The sequence below is a fragment of the Aythya marila genome (genome assembly GCF_965140915.1).
Source record: "Aythya marila genome assembly, chromosome: 1".
NCBI classification, from domain to species: domain Eukaryota; kingdom Metazoa; phylum Chordata; class Aves; order Anseriformes; family Anatidae; genus Aythya; species Aythya marila.
The window spans coordinates 89,625,121-89,648,521 of NC_139042.1; the positions used below are offsets into that span (position 1 = coordinate 89,625,121).

The window sequence follows — 23,401 nt, forward strand, 5'->3', positions numbered from 1 at the left end:
TTCTGTTATTCATCACATGTCATGGGATAGTGGAATTGAGTACACCCTCAGAAAGTTCTTGGATAACACCAAGCTGAGTGGTGCAGTTGGTAAGATAGAAGAAGGGATGCCATCCAGAGGGACATGGATAGGCTTTAGAAGTGGGCTTATGTGAACCTCATGGACTTCAACAAGGCCAAGTGCAAGGACCTGCACCTGGGACAGGGCAACCCCCTGCTCTCCATACAGACTGGGGGATGAATGGTTTGAGAGCGGCCCTGCAGAGGATACCTGGGGATACTCAGAGATGAAAAATTAGATGTGAGCCAGCAGTGCCCACTTGCAACCCAGAAATACAACCATATCCTGGGTTGCATTAAAAGAAGCGTGGTCAGCAGGCCGAGGGAGGTGATTCTTCGATTGAGGGAGGAGTATAGGTAGCAATCAGGTGTAATGGTTTTAAACTGAAAGAGATTTAGATTAGCTATAAGGAAGAAATTCTTCACTGTGAGGGTGGTGAGGTTCTGGAACACATTGTCCAGAGCAGCTCTGGATGCCCCATCCCTGGAAGTGTTCAAGGCCAGGTTGAATGGGGCTTTGGGCAGCCTGCTCTAGTAAGAGGTGGTCTTGCCTGTGGTGTGGGGTTGGACTAGGTCATCTTTAAAGGTCCCTTTCAACCCAAAACCATTCTGTGTTTCAGTGATTCTATGGTTTTCTATCATATCCCCTTCTATATTTATTTTGTTTGCCTTTTTAAGGTTAAAGAAGAATCTAATCCATGTATCAGAATTCTCCTGATTATTGGCACTCTACTTTCTATTGAACTCACTTCCACCCTATTCTTCAGAGTCCTCTGTGAGATTAGGTGACTGTTATTGCATCATAATCTTGAAAGAAGGTGTTCTTTTTAAAGTAACTATATTTTTTTATGTGTCTGTCCTTACTCCATCTCCTTTTAATGTAGGTATTTTCAGTTCTTCCTTTGCACTGGTTAATAATGTCTTTGTGTGTATTTTAACAATACTGTTCAGATCTTGAGTTGACATAAATGGTAGAGTATCCTGAATTGTAAGTACCTTTAATTTTTTTTCCTTAACTTTGCAAACACCAGAATTGACATACAGTGTAATTTATTGAGTACAGTAGGTTAGATGTTCTTAATTTTACAGTTCTCTTAGGTTCTTGATTGTTTCTTGATTTCTTTTGCTGTTCAGCTCTTACCATCTTTGCAGATCATCTTTCAGCCCATTAAGTTCTAGACATAGTGTAGAAGCCTAAGGTGTAAAGCTTGCCACTTGTATTTTTTTTCCTCCTTTCTGCTGCTTTTTTGTTCAGTGATAAGTTGTATCTTAGCTCATAGTTCCATCTTTTTGCCTATTGATCAAAGATCTTTTCAAATCTTGAGTGGATTGATAGCCAGTTCTCTTTCATCTTCTGTTTCCTAATGAAATTTAAAAGTCCAAATCTCTTAATGTAATCATTTAGAGAAATTTTGCCATATAATCTCTTATATGTGTTTATCACTAATTATACATTAACTTTCAACTGTTTTTTGATCTGTAGTTTCTCTGGTCATTCATTTGTTCTTCTGCATAGAAAAAAAACCTTGAAGATCACGGTTGGGCTTGCTGTGAGATGCACTGCTAGAAAGTGAATAGGAGAGATATAGAAACAAGCTGAGACAGCGAATAGATTGAATTTTTGTAGTTCAGCATTTTCCAGAAATCTTAAGTACACTCAGATTGGCTTCGGACAGCTGACTGATCTTTAATACTTGAATTCTTCTATCACTGCCATTCTTGATACTTGTGTCTGTGAATTAACATATATTCCCCCCCACCCCCCCTCAAAAAAAAAAAAAAAAAAAAAAAAAAAAAAAAAAACAGACAGTTGGCCTCCACCCCCAAATAAAAATAAAATAACCACCAAAAAGCTACCCAACATTTGAAGGTGACTAGTTATATTTTCTCTGCAATTTACTGATCTGCCTTCATTGTTTCCTCTGTTGGTCCCACAGCATATTATTCAAGTTCCCTACATCTAATACTTAAGTACTGTTTGGTTTGCTAGTTTTATATACTTTCTTTAGGAATCTCTTTGTAATTGCCCCTTTATGCTGACTTCATTAAGATTAAGATTTAAATTTCTGAAGGATTTCTGGTGGCTATGTCTCCACTTTCCTAGACATTATCAATTAACTGCTAGTCTTCTGATTTGCCTTTTATAAAATATTTTAAACTAACATCCTTTTTGTACGTAGAGTGCAGTATTTACAACAATTTTTTTCCCCTTAATTTTGAAACACTTGGTGCACTTCAGTTGTTAGGCTTGTATCAAGAAAGGAAATAAATACAATAGGAAATACTGATTTATTTTTCAGTTCTGAAGATCAATTTTATCACGAGTGGATGCTATCATGATACAGTCTCCCACAAGTGGGTCATCTTAGCTAAACATAATCTATATAACTCTTGCAAATAAGTAATACAGTAATAATTAGTTTATAACGGAGCTGTAATGCAACATGTCACGATGAAATACTTCCTACTAGTACATGTCAAGTACCAGAGTCCTGCTTATAATAGAAATACATAACAAAGAAGTGTTTCCTGTTGTGAAGAATTCCAAAACACACAAAGGTGCAATGATGGCTAATTTATTGCTAGCAATTGTTAACTTAATTGCTGAACAAATGGAATATTTTTCTGAATTTGAATTAATTTAATGGTTTTGAAAATCATTCCTCTGAAGAGGGGGGTTACTTTTGTATACAGTCATGTTTTAACAAATCCAGATGAGGATCCTCAAGCTCTGGAAATAAAACTAGTTCTCGATGTAGCTGTTCTCTTCTGTTTTCACGAGGAATTAAAGATCATTACATAAACAAGTTATTTGAGAGACACCTAGATTGTATCTCTTGGGGGGGTTAGAAATCACAATGTGTTTGTGTGAAACAAACAACTGTTTGATAAACAGTATTATGCATAGATTTGACAAATTGCAGATAAGAGTTTGATTGATTGCCTTATTTTTATATTGCACAACATTTTCTGTTTCAAGCTTGTCAGTATTACAGGAATTTGTTTTTGTACTTGCAAGCTTGCAGTAAGTAAGCTTGTCATATACTTTATTCCTCTGTATGTTATCATGTATATAGCTACTTAGAAAGGTGTTGAGGACCTGGAGCTGTGGGTTCCTCTGGGGAGAAGAAACCCTAGAAATGTAAAAACAAGTTATGGAGAAAGATGTTCTGTAATGAAATTAGAGCATCCTTAGGGAAAAACAAAAACAAAAACAAAAAAACCCATAGGATAATCTGAGTGATACGCTTGATATGCTTTTATTTTAACTGACTTACTCCCAAAGAAAATGTGTTTAACTGAGGAAGAAGTAATTTGAATAAGTAGAATGAAGTTTCTTCATTATTCTGTAGTAGTTTCATTATACTGAATGATGAGCGCATGTATCTGTACATAAGTATTCGTGGATGTGATAAGAGCCCTCAGCAATCTTTGCCTATACCCATTTTAATTTAGAATGTAGTATTAACTGTTAGGAGGCTGCTGAAAATGATTTTCATAATCCTTCCTGAAAATTTATTGTCCCTTGGTATTAATTATGTTTTGGCCATCAGGTTTTCAAATCCATCCTGTCCTTTAGAGTCAGCATGTCTTCTCAGCGTGTATTGTCTAATAAAACTTCTTATATTTGCAGAGCATGGTGAATATGATCCACAAACTGTAAGACCAGGAAGCAGATACAGTCATGTGCAAGAAGTACAAGAACGACTTAATTTCTTAAGGTTAGTTTTGACTTGATCATTTTTTTTGACTTCTGTAGGAATAGCTTAAATACTTGAAAGAAAAAAAAGTCACACTAGATGTTTTTCTTAACTTTAAGCTGTTGTATTAACTTCTTTCAAAACTCGGATGCAAAAATGCACCAATTGAGTGGGTTTTGTCTTGTTTTTGGTTTTCCAGAAAGTTTCTGTGCTAGTATAGGAATAATCAGTTGAAGTTCATTAGCATCTGTGTAATCCGTAACTCTCATTCTGCCCTAAGATATCTATGGGCATTTTCTGTCTGTGTGCAGAACCCTATTGACTTGAATACAATGTGCACGAGGTTACAGCTACATGCATATTAGGATAACGTAGCTGAAATTGTGGAATGCTCCAAGTGAAGATATGCCCACATGTACTTACTTGAAGTACCGTGTCAAATCTCAGTCCATGTTCATAAATAGATATGTACTGGTGTCATACACTGATACTAGGTTGTCAGCCTTAGAAAGCATTGGAAAAGATTCACACGCAAAAAAAAAAAAAAGGATGACTTTTTAATACTAGCTGTTTGAATAAAATAAAAAAGCAAAAGATCTCTGCTCACAACAGAGCTTCAGTATATTGATGCTATTCAGGTGCAGACTCAAAGCTTTTTCTTGCTTGGTTTTAACTTCGTTAAGACTAGTAAAAATATTTTTAAGAACTTTCATTATCCTTTGTTTTTCTTGAAACACTCTTAGTGTTAACATTCATAATGGAAGTTTTTAATAGTTCTTTAATAATAATTTACCACAAATCAAAAACTTTCAACTAGATTTTTTTTTCTTTTTAGTTTTGACTTATGCTTCTAGTTCTATTCTATAGAATTGATCCCTTATTTTGTGGTTTTGCTAAAGTGTAATTGTGAATGACTGCAGAAGTGATTTAATCTCTTACATTGTGACCTGACTTCAAAATGAATTGTTTGCCTTAGGAGGTGTGCATTTATATGTATTATTTATACAGTGCTTGGTATTTTAGTGTAAAACATTTTTTGCCTAATTTTATTCCTTTCTTGTTTGAAATATAATGTTCTGATGGCTACAAACTTTTACCAGGAAGTCATGGGGCTAACTATGAGAGGACTGATGATGTAAATATAGTTTTCAGGACTGTACTTAGATGATTGTGTGTGTTTGTGGGTGTGTGTATATGTACGTATATAAAATGCATATTCAACTTTTTGCTTGTATTTCTTGCTGAATTGTAACTGTGGATGTCAACTAGACAGTGTTGTTAATTGTCTCTTTGTTTTGCTCAAGATTTTTATTGAAGGATGGTCAGCTGTGGCTCTGTGCCCCTCAGGCGAAGCAAATATGGAAGTGTTTAGCTGAAAATGCGGTTTATCTTTGTGATCGCGAAGCCTGTTTTAAATGGTATTCCAAACTAATGGGGGATGAACCAGACTTAGACCCTGACATTAATAAGGACTTCTTTGAAAATAATGTGCTTCAGCTGGATCCTTCCCTATTAACAGAAAATGGAATGAAATGTTTTGAACGTTTCTTCAAAGCTGTGAACTGTCGAGAAGGGAAGCTAGTAGCAAAGAGACGAGCCTATATGATGGATGATCTGGAATTAATAGGATTAGACTACCTTTGGAGGGTAAGTTAATGGGAGGAAATAGCTGAAAAGTTAACCATTAATTCCTTCTCAATTTTTTTTTTTTTAATATTTTAAGAATATGTAATTTATTACTTATAGACTAGAATTACAAAAAGCATCCTTTTCCATTTAAGTATATAGGTATTGACTCTGCTGTCTTTCCAGCAGGTAAGTTAGTAGCTTTGCAGAGTATTCTGTGGATTTGAGAATTTAATGGGAATTTATTTGAAACATCAAGTATATTTATGTGTGCATATGAGATCAAAAATTTGTCTGTATTGTTTAGAAAGAATCATTCATGGTCTGTAGGTCTCTCTTCCTGTGTACACACACAATTCATTTTATGGACTCCATAAGACTTCATAAGCTTACTCATGTTATTCCTTCCAGTATGGTAAACTGGAGTGATTCCAGATGAGACCAAGTGATGACTGGTTTGATTCCTCTTGTATCCACAGCCTTTTGCCTAAACATAGTTACAGCTTTTCGATGGAAGCATTATAACTTTTTTATAAAAGTGCTCTGAAGCTTGCCAAATCCAGTAGTGAAAAACATCAGTATCCAATTTAATATTTAGTTTTTCAGTCTTTCTAGTTTTGAAGAGCCGCATAGAATCCACAGTAGTACGCTGTGGGATGGTTGTTGTGACTGTGTTTTAGACAACACGCTGTGTGTAAAGCAGGAGTCTTCAGTAGTTTTGGTTGTGGCTTGTTGAAGGGTTAGGTGTTTTAACCATCATGGTTAACAGTTAAAACTAAAGTAGATTGGGATTTTTATACAAGTAAATTTTCACACAGTGGTTGAGTACAAAGTGCCCACATAATGCTAGACACAATGCTAGCGTATGTTAGTTGTGGGAATCAACCTAATTGGATCTGCCCTGCCGTTTGGCAGCATGACAACTCATGACACATCAGCCCAGTATCCTGCAGAGGTTGCCTGTAGGGGCTGCTTTCAGTGTCCATGAAGATGTGGTAGATATTAATGGAAATCTGGATTATCAGAAAACTAACTCATTCCCCTATACCTCTCCCACCCAGCCCTGGTCATTTGAAATACTTGAAAATTCTGGTTTTAGATCTTTAATACGGATTGTTTAAGCATCTTAAGGTACATGTTTTATAATGCTGTTCTTAATTCCATAGTTCAAATGCCCAGATATCCTAAAGGAATACTAATACAGAGTTTGCAAGTTTGGTATGTCTGGCTCATTTAAGAATAGTGTTCAAGAATGCGTTCAAGAATACAGTCAAATATATGTTACTTGAAGACAGACTAGAATGCTAATATTTTAACAAGTTGTCTTATTCTCTTACATAAAAATGGAAATGTAATGTGAAGGTGAATATACAAATACTACTTCCATTGCGTTTATGAAACATCAGCTATTTTTTCTAGCTATAAACTCCCTTTAAATACTTAATTTTTAATTTTGACTCTTACACAATTAACTAGTATAATTTGTATCAGTTGTATGTAACTAAGCATTTTTGCTACTTCCACCTTATAAATTAGACTTAATATTGTGCCAAGATATTTGTACTTAGTTGTTTATAAATTTTATGCCATAAAGTTATAACATGCTCTAATACATTTTTTTTGTTTGTTTTTTAATTACACAAGGTTGTGATTCAGGGAAATGATGACATCGCAAACAGAGCAATAGATCTTCTTAAAGAGATCTATACTAATCTTGGTCCAAGGTTACAAGTTAATCAGGTAAAAATAACAAATTATAATGGGATAGAAAAACAGTAGTAAAATTCAGTTCAGTGTTACTATAATCCTTGAAAGCATTGAAATTGGGGGTGGTTTCCTTGTTTTAAAGAGTATACTTTTGAGTCCAGCTGTCAGATGTGGAATTAAGAGAATTTTCTGATACGTATGGGCTGAGCTGTGATAATTTTTTTTGCATTAAATTGATCTGTTGTATTTGTGCTTTCTACTTGCAGAACAGCTCATATCATATACTTAAGAAAACTGTCTATTGAACTTCTAGTTGTAGTACTTGCACCACTGTGGCTGGCTCTGTTGAGTGTTGTCACAAGCTAATGTAATAGTTTTTGTCCTGTCCGTTAAAAAGGATCACAGTGTTCTGCATAATCGTCAGGCTGAACTCTAGCAAATCAGATATTTTCTCCCTACGTTAATTTTTGCAGGGAGATGCATTTCAGTGAACAGAGAGAGAACATGAGTTTCTGAAAGGTCAGGGGAAGTAAACTGTTGGGATTTCTCAAATCTGGGGGCGGAATATTGTCCTCCAGACAATCTCCAGTTGATATCTTGCCAGTTTTATTTTTTAAGATTCTCGTTTTCTTAGTTATTCAAAAAAAAAAAAAAATTATAGACTTCCAAACTGCCAGTTTGGTAGCTAGATCACAGCTGCAGTAGGGGGTACACTTACAGCCATGCAAGCTACATCTTACTGTAGTGGCTGGACTTAGTAAGCATGCATAGATCTGTTTTGCAAGTGGTTACATCTGACACTTCCAGGAAGCGTTAGATTTGCTTAACATACGTGCAAGTATTGGGCTTCAGTGTGCTGGTAGTTCCTCTGATTCTGAGTTACTATCAAGAAAAGTGGCTAATGGATTGGGTTTCTTGCCACAGAATCATAGAACAGCTCAGGTTGGAAGGAACCTTAAAAGAGCACCTGGTTCCACCCCCTGCCATGGGCAGGGACACCTCTCACCAGACCAGGCTGCCCAAAGCCCCATCCAGCCTGGCCTTGAGCCCCTCCAGGGATGGGGCACCCACAGCTCCTCTGGGCAGCCTGTGCCAGTGCCTCACCACCCTCACCATGAACAATTTCTTCCTTCTATCTAATCTAATCTCTTTCAGTGTAAAGCCATTACCCCTTGTCCTATCACTACACCCCTGTCAAAGAGTCCCTCCCCAGCTTTCCTGTAGACCCCCTTTAGGTACTGGAAGGATACTATAAGTCTCCCCAGAGCCGTCTCTTCTCTGGACTGAACAACCTCAGCTCCCTCAGCCTGTCTTCTTAGGAGAGGTTCTCCAGACTTTTTATCATCCTTGTGGTCCTCATAGCTATAACTTAATATAGTCTGCAGTGGAAGCATTTTCTTATACCTGGAGATTTCAGACCTTTTATGATGATACTATAGGTTGTATGCAAGTCTAGGTCAGGCACAAGGTGATGCTAAGAATCTGGCAGAAGGAAAAGATGTGCTGCAGCTGCCACTATACTTACTGTAGCTTAAAGTCCATTTATGCAGAAAAATAGGCTATTTGGAACTAGGCTGTGAGATATATAAAAAAAAATAAATAAAAATTTGGTTTTCTCTAGCTCTGTGTTCACTCTTAGTGTAAAGAAAGTTAGCCTGTCCTAGACTCTCATCTCAGGATTCTTCAGTGAAGTCTGAGTTACTGAATAAGAGGAAGTCCAATTTAGTATTCCCTGTGCAAACTTCCATTTTTCCTATTGAAGTGCAGGTTTGCTCTTTACAGTTACAGCTACTGATGACCTGTGCAAGGTTTTTGAAGTACACACTAAATTAGAGCTCATTTGCTATGCGAGCTTATTCTAACACGGAATGAAACTGCTTTATGGAGCAACTTAGCGGGTTTTTATTTCTACCATTTGATTATCCAGCTGAATGATGTTATTTAGCATTTGTTGTAAATACGCCATTTTTTTTAAATGTAAATAGGTAGTGATTCATGAAGACTTCATTCAGTCCTGTTTCGATCGTCTCAAAGCCTCCTATGATACATTATGTGTGTTGGATGGAGATAAAGACAGTATTAATTGTGCAAGACAAGAAGCAATACGAATGGTCAGAGTGTTGACTGTTTTAAGAGAGTATATAAATGAATGTGACAGTGATTACCATGAAGAGAGAACTATCCTACCTATGTCCAGGTATGTGGGAAAATGCACTATTATGACTTTGATAGTTCTGTTAACTAAAGTATTATTAACATCCTTGATTTTCTATTGTGAAAGGTTTCTGTTCATAGGTTGTATTTACGGAATTTCAAAATTCTGTTTCCTCTGTATCTCTCTTATCCCTGTATTCTCTATCTGTAGTTTTAAATTTATTTTTTTTTTTTTTTTGTTGAAGGAACAGGTATTCTGTTGTACATGGAAAGGTACAAGAGACCTGAGAATAACCTTGTTTCTGGTGTTTTCCTCTAGAACAGGCACAGCATACCTTGTGGCTAGGTTGTTTTGGATGTATTTCATTTTTTTCAAACAGTTACTTAAAAGTAACTGGGGCAAACCCTCTTTGTTTTTCATAGTCCTTCCTTACTAAAAACCAGTTGCCAGTGTGTGTCTTATTCCTCAGGAGTTGTTTAGAGATGCTGATCTTACTTGGCAAGCTTAAATGTAGTACTATCTCTAAATGAAATATTCTTTACGTTCCCTATAAAAAGGGAAAGAGGAGAAACGATACTTCAAAGTGCATTTATTTTCTGTATACCTTCACTCTTCTGTTTGTAATGTTAAGCCTTGGGTAAAAACTTGAACTCTAGTTGCTCCTTCTTTAACTCTTTCTTCAGTACAAGTTAAAAGGAAGCACTTAAATCCAATGTTGTGTAGATTTTTTCATAAAGAAAATAATTACCAGAGAAGAAAATTCATCAGACAGGAAAGCAGAAAAGAAGAAAACTAACTGTTGCAGTGTTAGTAGCTGCTGCACATAGGAAGAAATTCTCAAAAAGAAATAAGGAATATACTGAGTATGGATTTATGATAGCGTATCATAATATATAAATAAGGAATATACTGAATATATGGATTTATGATGCAGTTAATGTATTTTTTAGTAATGACAGGGGTTACTGCCCCCCTTTTTATATTAAATGCCCTCTTTGTCAAGAAATCTGAAGAAATTCTGTTTCTTCATGGTGTGGTAGTAATTGTAGTGCTCCTACAGGATTTTTATTGTATATATTGATTGCAAGTGCATCTTGTTTACGTGGGCGCTTAGTTTTTTAGACTTTTTCACAGGTCTTGTTAGCAAGAAGCTTTTATGAAGGATTTTTACCTTCTTTCGTTTTATGGGATTAGTTTGTTGGGATTATCTAGATGCATCTTTTGTAGGAGGTGCCCTGCCAGTGGGCAAAGTGTAGTTGCTGCTAGTGTGAAAGTGTTTCATCCTCTTTTTTTTTTTTTTTTTTTTTTTACTTCTGTTCTAATTTTCAATTTTAAAAGTGGAATTCTAATATAAAACTTTTAACAGCCTTTGACAGAAGGCATTGGTGACCTGATGGCTTTTTCTCATCATAGTATATTTTAAAACTGTTATGTTACTAAAAGAGCAAAGCATAGTTGCCTGTTTGATTGAGCTTTATTTCCTTTTGATCAGAAAATTACAAGCAAGAGAAATGATCTAAAACTTTATAAAAGACTTCTTACAGTTCTGTTAGTGTTTATAACCTGACTGTAAAGTTGACTGTTTTAAGGCAGTTGTGCAGCTCTTGAAACTTACTGTATATGTTAAGTTTGCATGATTGCTGGTGCCTTCACAAAATAATGTTATGCTGGAGTATATCACCATATATAAAGATTTGATGAAATACAAAATAACAGCAGGAAAAATCAATGTATTTCATGAGGGCAAAAGAAACTTTATCTGTTTTTTTTTATTTTCAGAGCTTTCCGTGGTAAACATATCACACTGGTAGTTCGTTTTCCAAATCAAGGCCGACAGGTGGAAGATTTGGATATTTGGTCTCACACAAATGACACAATTGGCCAAGTACGACGTTGTATTCTCAATCGTATTAAAGCCAACAGTGCACACACAAAAGTAGAACTGTTCATTGGCGGTGAGCTGGTGGATCCTGCAGATGATAGAAAATTAATTGGCCAATTGAATCTCAAAGATAAAACGGTAAGTGTTGCACGTTGATTATTTATTTTGCTTGTCTTTTGTAAATGCTTAAAAATGCCATGTATGGAGATCACTTACTCTTTTGAAGCAGATCCATTCCTCCTGGTAGTATGCCACTAACATTCTGTCAGATGTTTATTTAGTAAAGAGCCTTCATTTTTGTGTAATCTTAATAAAGCTGTGATTGTGTTTTGCAGCTAATTACAGCTAAGCTCACACAGATAAATTCTAATATGCCTTCAAGTCCTGATAGTTCTTCTGACTCTTCAACTGGTTCTCCGGGCAACCATGGCAATCACTACAGTGATGGTCCAAACCCAGAAGTTGAAAGCTGTTTGCCTGGAGTGGTAAGCATGTACTGACGTGATAGTTTAAAAACATTTCTTCCCCTATACTTTGTCCTTAACTAATTATTTTTTGTGTTTTTCTGTTTAATTTGCTTGTTTCAAGATCATGTCACTGCATCCTCGATACATTTCTTTCCTTTGGCAAGTTGCAGACTTGGGCAGTAGCCTAAATATGCCACCTCTTAGAGATGGAGCACGTGTTCTTATGAAGCTCATGCCACCAGGTAAAACTGCATTTCACCCTGTTTTGTCTTGGTGACTATATTTCTCACTTGTTACATAAAAAATGTAATCAGGGAAATGTTTTCTGCTTCCTGCTAATTTATTGGTATTGTAATTCATGGCTGTTATGCTAATTAGGGTTGTAAGTGTACTTGCCAAATCAGTTACTTCTTGCCTGTCATGTGAATGTACATAGTTTGTAATTGAAGCTGGGATTCAGTCCCACAGTGCCATGAAAATAAAGAGAAGCATTCTATTTTAAAATGATTTTGTGGCACTACTTTAGTAGGATAGCGTTTGTACTGACAGAAATCAACAATGCACAACACTTTATAGTCTGATGTCTGTCAGTCACATTGGTAACTGTGAATGGTATTTGGTTGTTCTAAAGTAGCAGTATTACAAAATGTTTATAAATTGTGTTTTTATTGCAGATAACACTACGGTTGAGAAACTAAGAGCTATTTGTTTAGATCATGCAAAACTTGGGGAAAGCAGCCTTAGTCCATCCCTTGACTCTCTATTCTTTGGTCCTTCTGCCTCACAAGTGCTATATCTAACAGAGGTTTGTGGTGCTTTGCCTTTTCTTTGAAAAATAAAAATCTTCAACTTTTTTTTTTTTTTTTTTGACAATCTTTCCTGTAACATTATGGAAATCTAAGATCATACACTGTTTAGTAATGAACAATACCTAATAGTTTACTGGAGTAAACTGGTGCATGGCCAGTACTGTAAAAGCATTGCTTAATAAGTATATCAGGATAGTCTCATGTTTAATCATCCACATTTGAGCTAGTGCACCCCCTGTTAACTCTTTGTGTTTTGTTCTGTAGGTAGTTTATGCCTTGTTAATGCCTGCCAGTGCACCTCTGGGAGAAGATGCCAGTGACTTCCAATACAACTTCTTGAAAAGTGGTGGTTTGCCTCTTGTACTGAGCATGCTGACTAGAAATAACTTCCTGCCAAATGCAGATATGGAAACTCGGAGGGGTGCTTACCTTAATGCTCTAAAAATAGCCAAGTTACTGCTAACAGCAATTGGATATGGCCACGTTCGAGCTGTGGCAGAAGCTTGTCAGCCAGTTGTGGAAGGCACAAGTACAATTTCACCGGTAATATGAATCTTCCTTGATGCAAATAGCAACATATTGTGAATTTATATTGTCTGACATGACATCTGTCTATACTCCCTGTTGACAATCTCTTAAAGCAAGTTGCATGTCAAGAACTCACAGTACTGTCAGATAAAGTTGTGTGAGAAATCTTTTTTTAAAAAAAAAAAAAAAAAAAAAAGAGAGAGAGGGAGAGAACAAATCCTGTTTCTTTCTGACTGTAGAAAGTCAGGTGTGAGTTCTACCAGGCTTTATATGTGCTTTTCAAAAGTTGGCATGATTGTCAGTGCAGCTAACTTCCAGTTTTGAGGTACATCTATCCCATAGATGTGACCTCGGATTCTTTTGGTCTGCTGAGTCTTTTGAAGGGCTCGTGGCTTCCTTTTCAGATCACCTCCATTACCGGTCTAAAGTAATAGATTTTGTGCTTGTTCAACATGTTAGTTTTTCTACATCTGAATAAATATGGTGTAGGTCAATATTTATTTGTGTTCTCTCATAGTAGGCCTCTGGCATAGAGCCCAAAGCTTAAAATTTGCTGCAGTCCTTCTTGGACAGTTGCTTTCATGTATTCCACCTTTTTATTTCTTTAAAGTTCTTTCCTGAGTAGTTGCTTCCAAGCAACTTTTCCTTCCAAGATCTTAGCTACTATTAGTAAACCCTCCCAAGTAACTTCATACTTTCATATCTTCTTTCTTTTTTTTTCCCCCATGTAACAATAAAATACTTTCTTACAGGTAAACCAGGCTACGCATGACCAGGCAGTGGTGCTACAAAATGCCCTACAAAACATTCCTAACCCAACTTCAGAATGCATGCTAAGAAATGTAGCAATACGTCTTGCACAGCAAATATCTGATGAGGTCAGTTAATTCCTTTGCGTATCTTTCCTTTTTTTTTTTTTTTCCAGAAGTACCATTTTTTTTATTAAGTGTATAGCTTTGTAATAAATGGAATTTCCTCCTTCAATGTCATAAAATGTTTTAGGTAATGTTTTTATACGGTTAATAAGCTGTTAACTAATTAAAAGTATTTCATGAATTATTTCCATATTGAATTATGAAATTTAGAATCTAATAGCATGAAGAGACTTAAGTGAGCTAGGTCTCACACAAGCTCTTTAATGGGATGATAAATTAGGACTTTAGAAACTCAATGCAGTAGATTTAAAGAAGCTAGTGGCACTGAGGTTTGTTTTCAAAAATATTTTTGTGATGTTTTCTTCTATGTTTTGGGTTCTAATAGTCTCTTCTTGAAACACAAAAATCAGGAGGAAATTTTAAATATTAAGCATGGTTTTAAATACTAGAAGATAAGTCTAAAAATCCTTACCAGTGTAGCTTTATATATTGAAACCACTTTAATAATGGAAGTGGAAAAACAAGTTGTGGAGATGGGTAAGGTTAAACAGTGTGCTTTGCAAATATAGTACTCTATTTGTATGGTACTTCATGGTGTGACCAACCATACTTGGATTTCGTGTTGAGTAATATTAGTGAAAATATTAGTTAATTCTGCTGAGTTCTGAAGGTGAAGCTGTAATCAGATCTTCTGCAGCTTACTCTGTCAACTTGATTTGAGATTTCTCTGTTTCCAGTGTGGAAGCAGTGAATGTAATTGTTAGATACGGTACAGAATCTGCAAACCTATCTCCAGAGCATTTCTGAGATATCTAAATAAAAGCAGTCTTATTAGCACAGTCATCTTAATGCTGAAAAGTAGACAGTAACTCTTTTATGAACAAAGAGAATTGTCTGAAAAAGCACAATGTACTAGACTGCAAGACTGAACCATCTGTCTTCCATTAGTGGTGGTATTGCATATATAGGTGATTTTATATGTAAAATCAGCCAGTTGAACTCTGATTTAATTAACTTTCTTCCACAGAAGAAGATCTTTTTGAGATGAGGTATGAATAAGGGCCTTTTAAATGATCCTCCATTTAAAATGGTCCATTTTGGAGGACTTCTAATTAAAACATAATTGCATTTTTTTCTTTCAACAGGCACATCAAAGCAACAAAATCTGAGTATCTTCTACAAGTGGCTAATCAGTGTTGCTGTTTTTGTCTCTAATTTTCTGAAATTATTAAAACCACTGTAGATCTAGATCTTACATATGTTCTAATTTGCCTTTTCTTTTGCTTTTTTGATGGTCAAAGACTCTTCCCTCCTGACATCACAATTAATAAAATAGAAAATAAAATCTGCCATGGTTTCTGTAGGCCAGGCAGAGGACTACAGCAGAGAGAGAAATCTCTCACTTTTTTTTTTTTTTTTTTTTTTTTTAAAAAAAAAAAAAAAAGGTTTTGGCAGTTCATGATTTTTTAAACTATGATGATGTTAAATTAGAAAATGTTCTTTGTCAAATTTTTCTTGTATTGCTGCTACTGTAGTTTCTTTGCTTGTGACAGGTGAAATACCTATTTTCTTCTAGCTACTGTTAATGTTTAAAAGCAAGAATTCACACTGCTCAGGTCTTCTGATGAGGGTGGCTTATTTGTTAAGCTTTTAGAGTCTCATTATTAAATCTGACCATTAGAAAAATGAAATTTGAAATTTTTGAAAACTGCCTACCATTTGTTTTTAAAGATTTCCCAATCTTTTGACAGTTCTACTTTCAATATGGACTTGAGTTGATGCAAACTATAAATAATGGCAGTAGTATTTTGGGATTAATTGTGTTGAAATGTGCTGTGACTTAAGTACATCAGTAGAAACTACTGGATGTTAACTCAGACCACATCTAAAATACCAGAGTAATTTTACATTTATAAAATGTGTGATCTGTGTTCTTATTCATTTTAAACCCTGTATAATTTGAATTCAGAAGAATCGCTTTATATATTAATGAGGTACTTGGTAGGCTTTAGTTTGTCTACCTGTCAGCTAGTGTGGTAATTAATATCACAGCAAGGGACGAATTCTGAAGTAACTTGAACTTGTTACATTACGTTACAGGCCTATTGCCTTCCAGATGCATGCTTGTTTTTGTTTTCAACTCAAGGAATTTTTAGCATTGAAGTAAAAAAGCAAAAAATGAAATGTTCCACTCATCGCTGAAGTATCCAATAGCCTGTTCTCAAAATTTAGACTTAAATTGGTAGCTTCTGCTAGTTAGTTATTTATCAAAAATATTCATTTGTAGCATTATGATTTAAGATTGTGATACATTTAAAATACATGCTACATTACATCAACAAAAAATAAAATATTAACTAAATCAAGTACAAATGTTCTTCATATTTAAGGAAGAAATCAGAATGTTATAGAAAGTTTAAAATTAAAAAAATTATAAAGTTCATTATTTAGAGAAAGTAGAATCCATGGTAACATTATCTGCAACTGCTTTTTTATGTTACTTATGTTTTTGTTTACTTTGGGTTATTTCTGTTTGTTGCTTATTTTTGGTGTGTGTTTTTTTTCAGGCTTCAAAATACATACCTGATATCTGTGTTATTAGAGCAGTACAAAAAATTGTCTGGGCATCAGGTTGTGGGTCAGTTCAGCTGGTGTTCAGCTCTAATGAGGAAATCAGTAAAATTTATGAAAAGGTAAGACTGTTTTCATTGTGGCTTGATTCTGGTGATGGTTCAAAAATGCATCTGCTGTGTAAATTGCTGTGACATGTTTCCAGTACACTTATGTTCTATACCTAAATAAGCAACACTCATTTTTCTAGACTTCAAATTAGAAAGGTCTGTTGTACAAAAGTTGATTTAAAGAATATATGCAGTCTGTAACAAGAAACAAGAACTAATTCATCTGAAATTGACACTGGAGCACTGGTAAAACTATGTAAATACTAATTACATCTTTTTTTCATTTCATTATGTAGATAGGTAAACCATGGTTTCACACCTGGTTTACATAAATAGTTTGGAGTTGGGATATTTCATGATGTTATCACATGCTGTGTTTAACCAACGTTGCTTATAGTTATGAGAAATAGTAAACTATTTTGAGAGTCATTTAATTTTTTGTTCCTGTTCCCTCAACATCTTGTTTGTCTTATAATATCAATTTTACTGCTCATTAATAGTTTCCTGAGAGTAAAAGGGAAAGAAATGTATAAGGAGATCTAATTTTTGGTGTTACTAGTGGTTGTGTTTAGATGATCTGTTAGAGTACGTGAGCAAAATGCAACACCTTTCAATTTAGCTTATGTAGTGGTATGATAGCATCTGCTTCTGTTGTTACTAGAATGACCATGAAACTAGTTGCCCTCCACACACACTTTTTATTTTGAGGTGATAACTTGCATTTAAAAAGTGGTATGATTAATATGACAGTCCAGATGTGCTCTTCTGTCTGAACATTTGATGTGTATACTAAGAGCAGTAGAGTAGCAGAGAAAATATACCTGACCAAAAGTAAATAAAATTACTTAAACACTTCTTATCCTCCCAACATGCTGACTTACATTACAACTCTTGGTACAGTTGCGAGTATACCTTAAAGTGTAGATTTAAATATTGTAAAGTTTATTTCCTACTTGGGTCAGTGATCAAGTTGCTCGAGGGTAATGCAGAAGGATATTGTCTTATTAAGGCTTAATAATACTCTGGTAAGCCATGACTGCTCCTCCTTCACTAGCAGTGTTGTAGCAGTTGCTTCTGTTAACATTTTGGACATTCTTGTGTCAGATGTGCCTTATTTACTGTGTGATCTTAGAATCAGGTGATGAGGCATTAGAGTAATAGATTAGGTTTCCCTTGATTTTTTTATTATTGTTTTTTTCCTGTGAAAAATTTCCAGTTAAATTTTGTAAAAATATTTTCCAGCAATTGAAGTATTAAATGAAATTTAACTGTGCATAGGTCTCAGGAAAGGCTTTTCAGAGTTTCCTAATACCATTGCTATTGGTCATACTTCAAAGTTGTTGGTTTTTTTTTATTATTATTGGTTTTTTTTTTTTTTTTTTATCAATTCTTGATGCTTATATGGAAATAAAAAAATAAAAGAGAAATGCTTTCTGTTTCTTAAGTCAACCACTAAACTAGATTTATTTATTTTTTTTAACCCTTAAATCATAAGAGCACTTTAAGTCTAGGGGGGAGAGATTTATAATTAAATGCTAGTTCACAAGAAAAAGCGGGCTGAACTTTGAGGAATCATGAATAAGCAGCGCGTCAGTCTGGTTATGTCAACTGTAACTTCTGAAGAATGTTCTCGAGCAATTTAAGAGCATTCTGAACTTCACTGGTGAATTCAGTTCAACTCTAAAGTCAAGATAATTTATTTTGAGAGCATAGATTTTACAGAATTTCTTCTGACTACTGCCTCAGAAAATACGTAATGGCAGTCCTCTTATTAGTGAATTGAGAAGGACTGCATGCAACTTTCTGTCTGTCAGACTGCCATTTCATTATTTAGCTTAGAGAAGGCCCATAACTTTCTGAAGTACTACTCCAAGTATGCTGTTTCTACAGACAGACAGCTCCTGTTGTCAGAATATAGAGCAGTACTTTGAGTACAAAATTCACTGTACCTTGCTACTCGATTCCTGCACCCATACAGAAATAATTCCTTTTCTAAACAAGGCATCGGTGCTAAGCAGGCACAGTTCCGAACCTGTTGAAGCATTCTGCTTTTACCTTTGTGTCTTGAGACATCTCAGAATTGCAACATCCTCCCACTGTAGTGGTAGGGACCTTGCCGATATTCTGATTGCACAACTAAAACCAGTGTTTCTGGCTGGTCTGAGACATACTTGTCTTCTGCTGCTACTGCTTATGTTTAGTCCTGTCTTTTGTATTGTTATCCTTTCTTTCTGCCTACTTAATCCTTCAACGTATAAAACATACATTTACTTTGTTCCTCTGGTTAACGTTGCTAACCTGTAGCCATGTTTACCGATGAATTAGGATGGAAACCTACTCACATTTATTTTCTTCAGAACTTCTTCAAGCTAATTAATTTTGACTTAAGTGGAGAAGGGGGCTTTCTTCTATTCATAAAGCAGTTATTGGTTACTAGCCCACAAATCAACTCATTGAAAGATTAATCTATGCACAGAAGCTTTGTTATGAAACAGCTGAACCAGGTTTCAGTTTCTTCAAAATAGTGAAGTGCTGAATTAATTCTAGCAATGCTAAGAAGCTGTTGGTAAAGTTAATTGCGAGATTCAGAGCTTTGTAAAACTGAACTTCTTGATGACTTACACAGCAGTACAGCTTTTATCTGTTTTAATAGTAACTACATTCAAAGCTTTCAACTCCAGATTCTAAGTAGTGCAGAAAAGCATCTTATTTAAAAATTAAATAAACAATGAATTGCTGCAACTTCTGCCTACAAACTTCCTATTTAACTTCTGAGTTAAAGGAGGATTCAAACACAAACTTGAGAATCTAAGTACTGGAAGTTCAGGACATCCTGAATAGTGCTTTGAATCACATCTGAGTAAAGTGCATAAAATACATGGCATTAATAATCCCTTAGTAAACAAGTTCGTGGTTTGGGTTTGTATTGGGAAGCTGGTTGGATTTCTCCAGATTTTTTGCCATCCTACATTGTGCTCTCATGTTTATTTTCACAGACAAATGCAGGAAATGAACCAGACATGGAAGATGAACAAGTTTGCTGTGAAGCGTTGGAGGTGATGACCCTATGTTTTGCTTTGATTCCAACAGCACTGGATGCACTCAGTAAAGAAAAAGCATGGCAGACATTCATCATTGATTTGCTATTGCACTGCCACAGCAAGTAAGTTTGGATGGTCGTCTTTGTTCACAAGTATCATTTTCCAATTCAAAATGAATAGGTAGCCGAAACACAGAGAAGTGACTTTAATAATTTTTCCTAAGTTACTGTTTAGGAATATAAATCTGTAAGTTGGGTACCTATCATAAAGTGATAATGTACAAACGAGGGCAACAAAGAGCTGGAAAGCATGGCCTATGAGGAGAGGCTGAGGACGTTTGGTTTTTCTAGTCTGGAGAAAAGGAGGCTGAGAGGTGACCTTGTTGCTCTCTGCAACTTCCTGAGGAGGGGAAAAGAGGGAGGTGCTGGTCTCTTCTCGCTGGTAGCCGATGACAGGATGCTCAGGAACAGCACAAAGCTGCATCAAGGGAGGATCAAAGTGGACGTTGGGATAAAATTCTTTACTGTTAGGGTGGTCAAACACTGGAACAGGCTTCCTAGAGAGGTGGTTGATGCCCCAAACCTGTAGGTGTTCAAGAGACATTTAGATAAGGACCAAAGTTTTAACTTTGGGTTAGCCCTGAAGTGGTCAGGCAGTTGGACTCCATGATTTTTGTAGGTCCGTTCAAACTGAACTGCTCTCTTTTATAAGTCCTATCTTCCATGTACTCTTACGGAGAATATTGTCAAGCCTGACAATGTTCTGCTTGTAGCTTTTGAATAATTAATTTTTATTTTGAATAAAATATTAGGTGCTTTACAGTTTTTCAGAAATTGTGAACACTCACTACATCAGAACACAGAAGTGGCTTAGATGCAATAGAACTTTCCAATAATTACTTTCTTTCCATTATGTACAGTCCTGGTAGTTTGAGGAGGTGGAGGAAGTTTAAATTTAATCCTTTGGTTTTCTCGCATCAGAGCGGTAACACTTGTGACTCATCACATGACTTGCAAACATTTATATAAAGCTGTCACATCGGAGCTGTCATGTGGCACGGTGGCAGCATCGTTGTGGAACCAGTCAAGTTGTAGGTCCCTCAATACATTTTTCATGGAGTCAGGTTGTGGTACTCACAGGTGACTGGCGTCAGAATTTCAGCACATGTAGGTGAAACTGTGGAGTGTTATAAAGCCCTGTGGGATTTTCACTATCAGCACATTTTATTACAACCTGTGATGCAGGATGTTGTATTTTTGTCTGTGAGAAACTTTATGAAAACATCAGCTCAGCAATCAGATCCCATAAAGAGTTACCAATCATTAAGAACAAAACTGACCCCCACCATCCCATGGTCCTTCTGCAACTCAGAGCAATGCAGTAGAACTTGCAAAGATCAGAGAATGGTGACAAGGAAGATCAAAGCTCTGAAATAACTTCCATCTGAGGAACAGCTGAATAGCTTGGGGCACTTTGTATTGGAGAAAAGATAAATGGTGGGAGGAGAATACCACAGAGACCTTTAAAATCAGAAGTAGCAAAGAGAATAAATAGGGAACAGTGTTTCTTTCCCTTTCATAGTTGTAAAAACTTGAGTGTAACATTTAAGCAATGTAAACCTTCAGAAATGGTTTGAGGGGTTCTTTCATGAATTTGTCCAGTGGGGGCTATAAAATCCTACTTCTGGTATTTTTGCTGAATCACAAGCTGCTAGAAGCTGAGAGAACATTCTGGGGAAGTATTACTGCTTGCTTTCCGAAGTGTGTACCAGAGACACTGTCTTAGCCTAGGTACTACTTCGCTCTGACCTCATGGTCATTCTTGCATGTCTTTGAAGCACAATTAACCATACGTAGAAAAGCTCTGGAAGAAATAGGATTCTTCTGTGCGCTTTCCACAGTGACCCGAAGGGCAGAAAACAGTGACAGGCACACCAAAAAGACACTAAAATTTAGTTTCTTACACCTTGCGACACTTTCATAGAGCAAAATATTGATTATTTTTTTCTCTTCCCATGCAAGCAGTTACGTTTATAGGTTTTACAAGACATGATACTAAGGCAATCTTAAAATTTTGAATTCTTAAAACTTATAATAGGTTTTATCTTTTTTTTTAATCCCTTCCCCACTGCAATATAACTGGTTAGAATGAAAGTTTATTTTGATGCTAACCATTTGAATTTTCAGGGGTCTTTTCTTTAATCTTCTGATGATAAATTTTGATCTCATTATAGATGCTTAGCAAACTACTGTAGTGAAAGGTAAAAGTACTTTTAGGAGGATTGTTTTGTTTTGTCTTTTAGGCACATCTTAGGCTTGATTAGATAGAAACGTAAGTCAACACTTATTTAGGGTTGCAAACTGCTTTTTAAGCTATCCAGTATTTGCTGGTAGATGTGCAGGTTTAGTGGTTAGTTGGTGATAGTTTCTTTTACTTTGAAACATTTGACTTGTGGAACAGATTTTGTAATAGTAACTCATGTCTAAAATATTACTTGGAGAAACAAAATGAATAGCCAATGAATAATTAAAGTATTCTTTTTTTTTCTTCTTTTCTAACACGCAGTTTTAGGAAAATGGCATTAAGCAGTGTGACAGATGAGCACGCTTTTTTTTTTGACTGTTCTTTTTAGATAGATTGTATTCAATCTTTTTTATTAAATGATTTTCAGAACTGTTCGTCAGATGGCACAGGAGCAATTCTTTTTAATGGCTACGAGGTGTTGCATGGGACAGAGACCTCTCCTTTTCTTCATTACCCTGCTGTTTACTGTTCTAGGGGTAAGTTGCCAGAGGTAAAGGCTTAAGTACAATGTATTTCTCTGTAAAAGTAGTAAGACAAAATACGTGCAAAAGAATGTAAATTGCTATTAACAAGTCATTAAAATACAAACTCCTTTTGACCTGTAGATAAGCAGCAAAATCAGTTTCAGTTTGATGGAGGGGGGTGTTCATTTTCTGATAAGAGTTTCAACAATAAACTTCATATATTCAGTCTTCAGTGAATGTTAACCTTCAAGCAAAAATCATTAGCAGATTAGATACGTACAGATACTGCCTTATTTTACTGGGCCTGCTAGGGATTTTAAATTCTGCATGCTTGTGGCACTCTTCAATGTTTGCTCATTTCCCTGTTTCTTCCCAGTGAAGTATAGAAGGAGGTGCTAAACGGTCCAGAAACAAATAAATTGTTAGCAGCTAAACACAATTGTAAACTCCTAAAAGGTTAAAAATTGTCTTTTTTTTTTTTTCTTTCATATCATATACATATCATATTTTTTCTTTACTATCAGTTTTACAGAAAATGTTAGTGTTGCACTATAAACAGAAGCATGTATGAATTACAAATCATTCATTTTTGGTTTACGTAGAGTACTGCAAGAGAAAGAGCTAAGCATTCTGGAGACTACTTCACGCTCTTAAGGCATCTTCTGAACTATGCTTACAACAGTAATATTAATGTACCTAATGCTGAAGTTCTTCTCAATAATGAAATTGACTGGCTGAAAAGGATTAGGGTAAGTTTTAGGATCAATTTATGTCTAATAATCAGCTTTTTTATGCTTTGCTGTGAAGTATAGTTTTAAGCTTTACTTAGATGTATTTTACAGTATCCTAACTTTCTCTTAAATGGCAGGATGAAGTAAAAAGAACAGGGGAAACAGGTGTTGAAGAAACTATCTTAGAGGGTCACCTTGGAGTAACAAAAGAGTTGCTAGCATTCCAGACACCTGAGAAGAAATACCATATTGGTTGTGAAAAAGGAGGTGCTAATCTCATTAAAGTAAGCTTTTTGACCTGTGTCGTTTCTTGATTGTTACTTCTAAATCAGTAAGAGAAGCTTTGTTTCTTGTGACCTATAAACACAGAA

General features: G+C 35.5%; 1 protein-coding gene across 2 annotated transcripts in view; it reads left to right on the forward strand.

Moving 5' to 3' along the window:
* The window catches only part of USP9X (ubiquitin specific peptidase 9 X-linked), a 99,852-nt gene that overhangs the window by 52,991 nt on the left and 23,460 nt on the right, over window positions 1-23,401 (forward strand). For both annotated transcript variants that reach the window (XM_082778699.1, XM_082778698.1), the window contains exons 15-29: window positions 3,694-3,781; window positions 5,065-5,407; window positions 7,031-7,126; window positions 9,079-9,290; window positions 11,028-11,268; window positions 11,466-11,615; window positions 11,719-11,839; window positions 12,272-12,402; window positions 12,671-12,949; window positions 13,687-13,812; window positions 16,377-16,502; window positions 19,487-19,653; window positions 22,203-22,311; window positions 22,902-23,048; window positions 23,168-23,314. In XM_082778699.1, coding sequence (XP_082634825.1) covers window positions 3,694-3,781; window positions 5,065-5,407; window positions 7,031-7,126; window positions 9,079-9,290; window positions 11,028-11,268; window positions 11,466-11,615; window positions 11,719-11,839; window positions 12,272-12,402; window positions 12,671-12,949; window positions 13,687-13,812; window positions 16,377-16,502; window positions 19,487-19,653; window positions 22,203-22,311; window positions 22,902-23,048; window positions 23,168-23,314 — 2,483 coding nt within the window. The remainder of the gene's footprint in view (window positions 1-3,693; window positions 3,782-5,064; window positions 5,408-7,030; window positions 7,127-9,078; window positions 9,291-11,027; window positions 11,269-11,465; window positions 11,616-11,718; window positions 11,840-12,271; window positions 12,403-12,670; window positions 12,950-13,686; window positions 13,813-16,376; window positions 16,503-19,486; window positions 19,654-22,202; window positions 22,312-22,901; window positions 23,049-23,167; window positions 23,315-23,401) is intronic.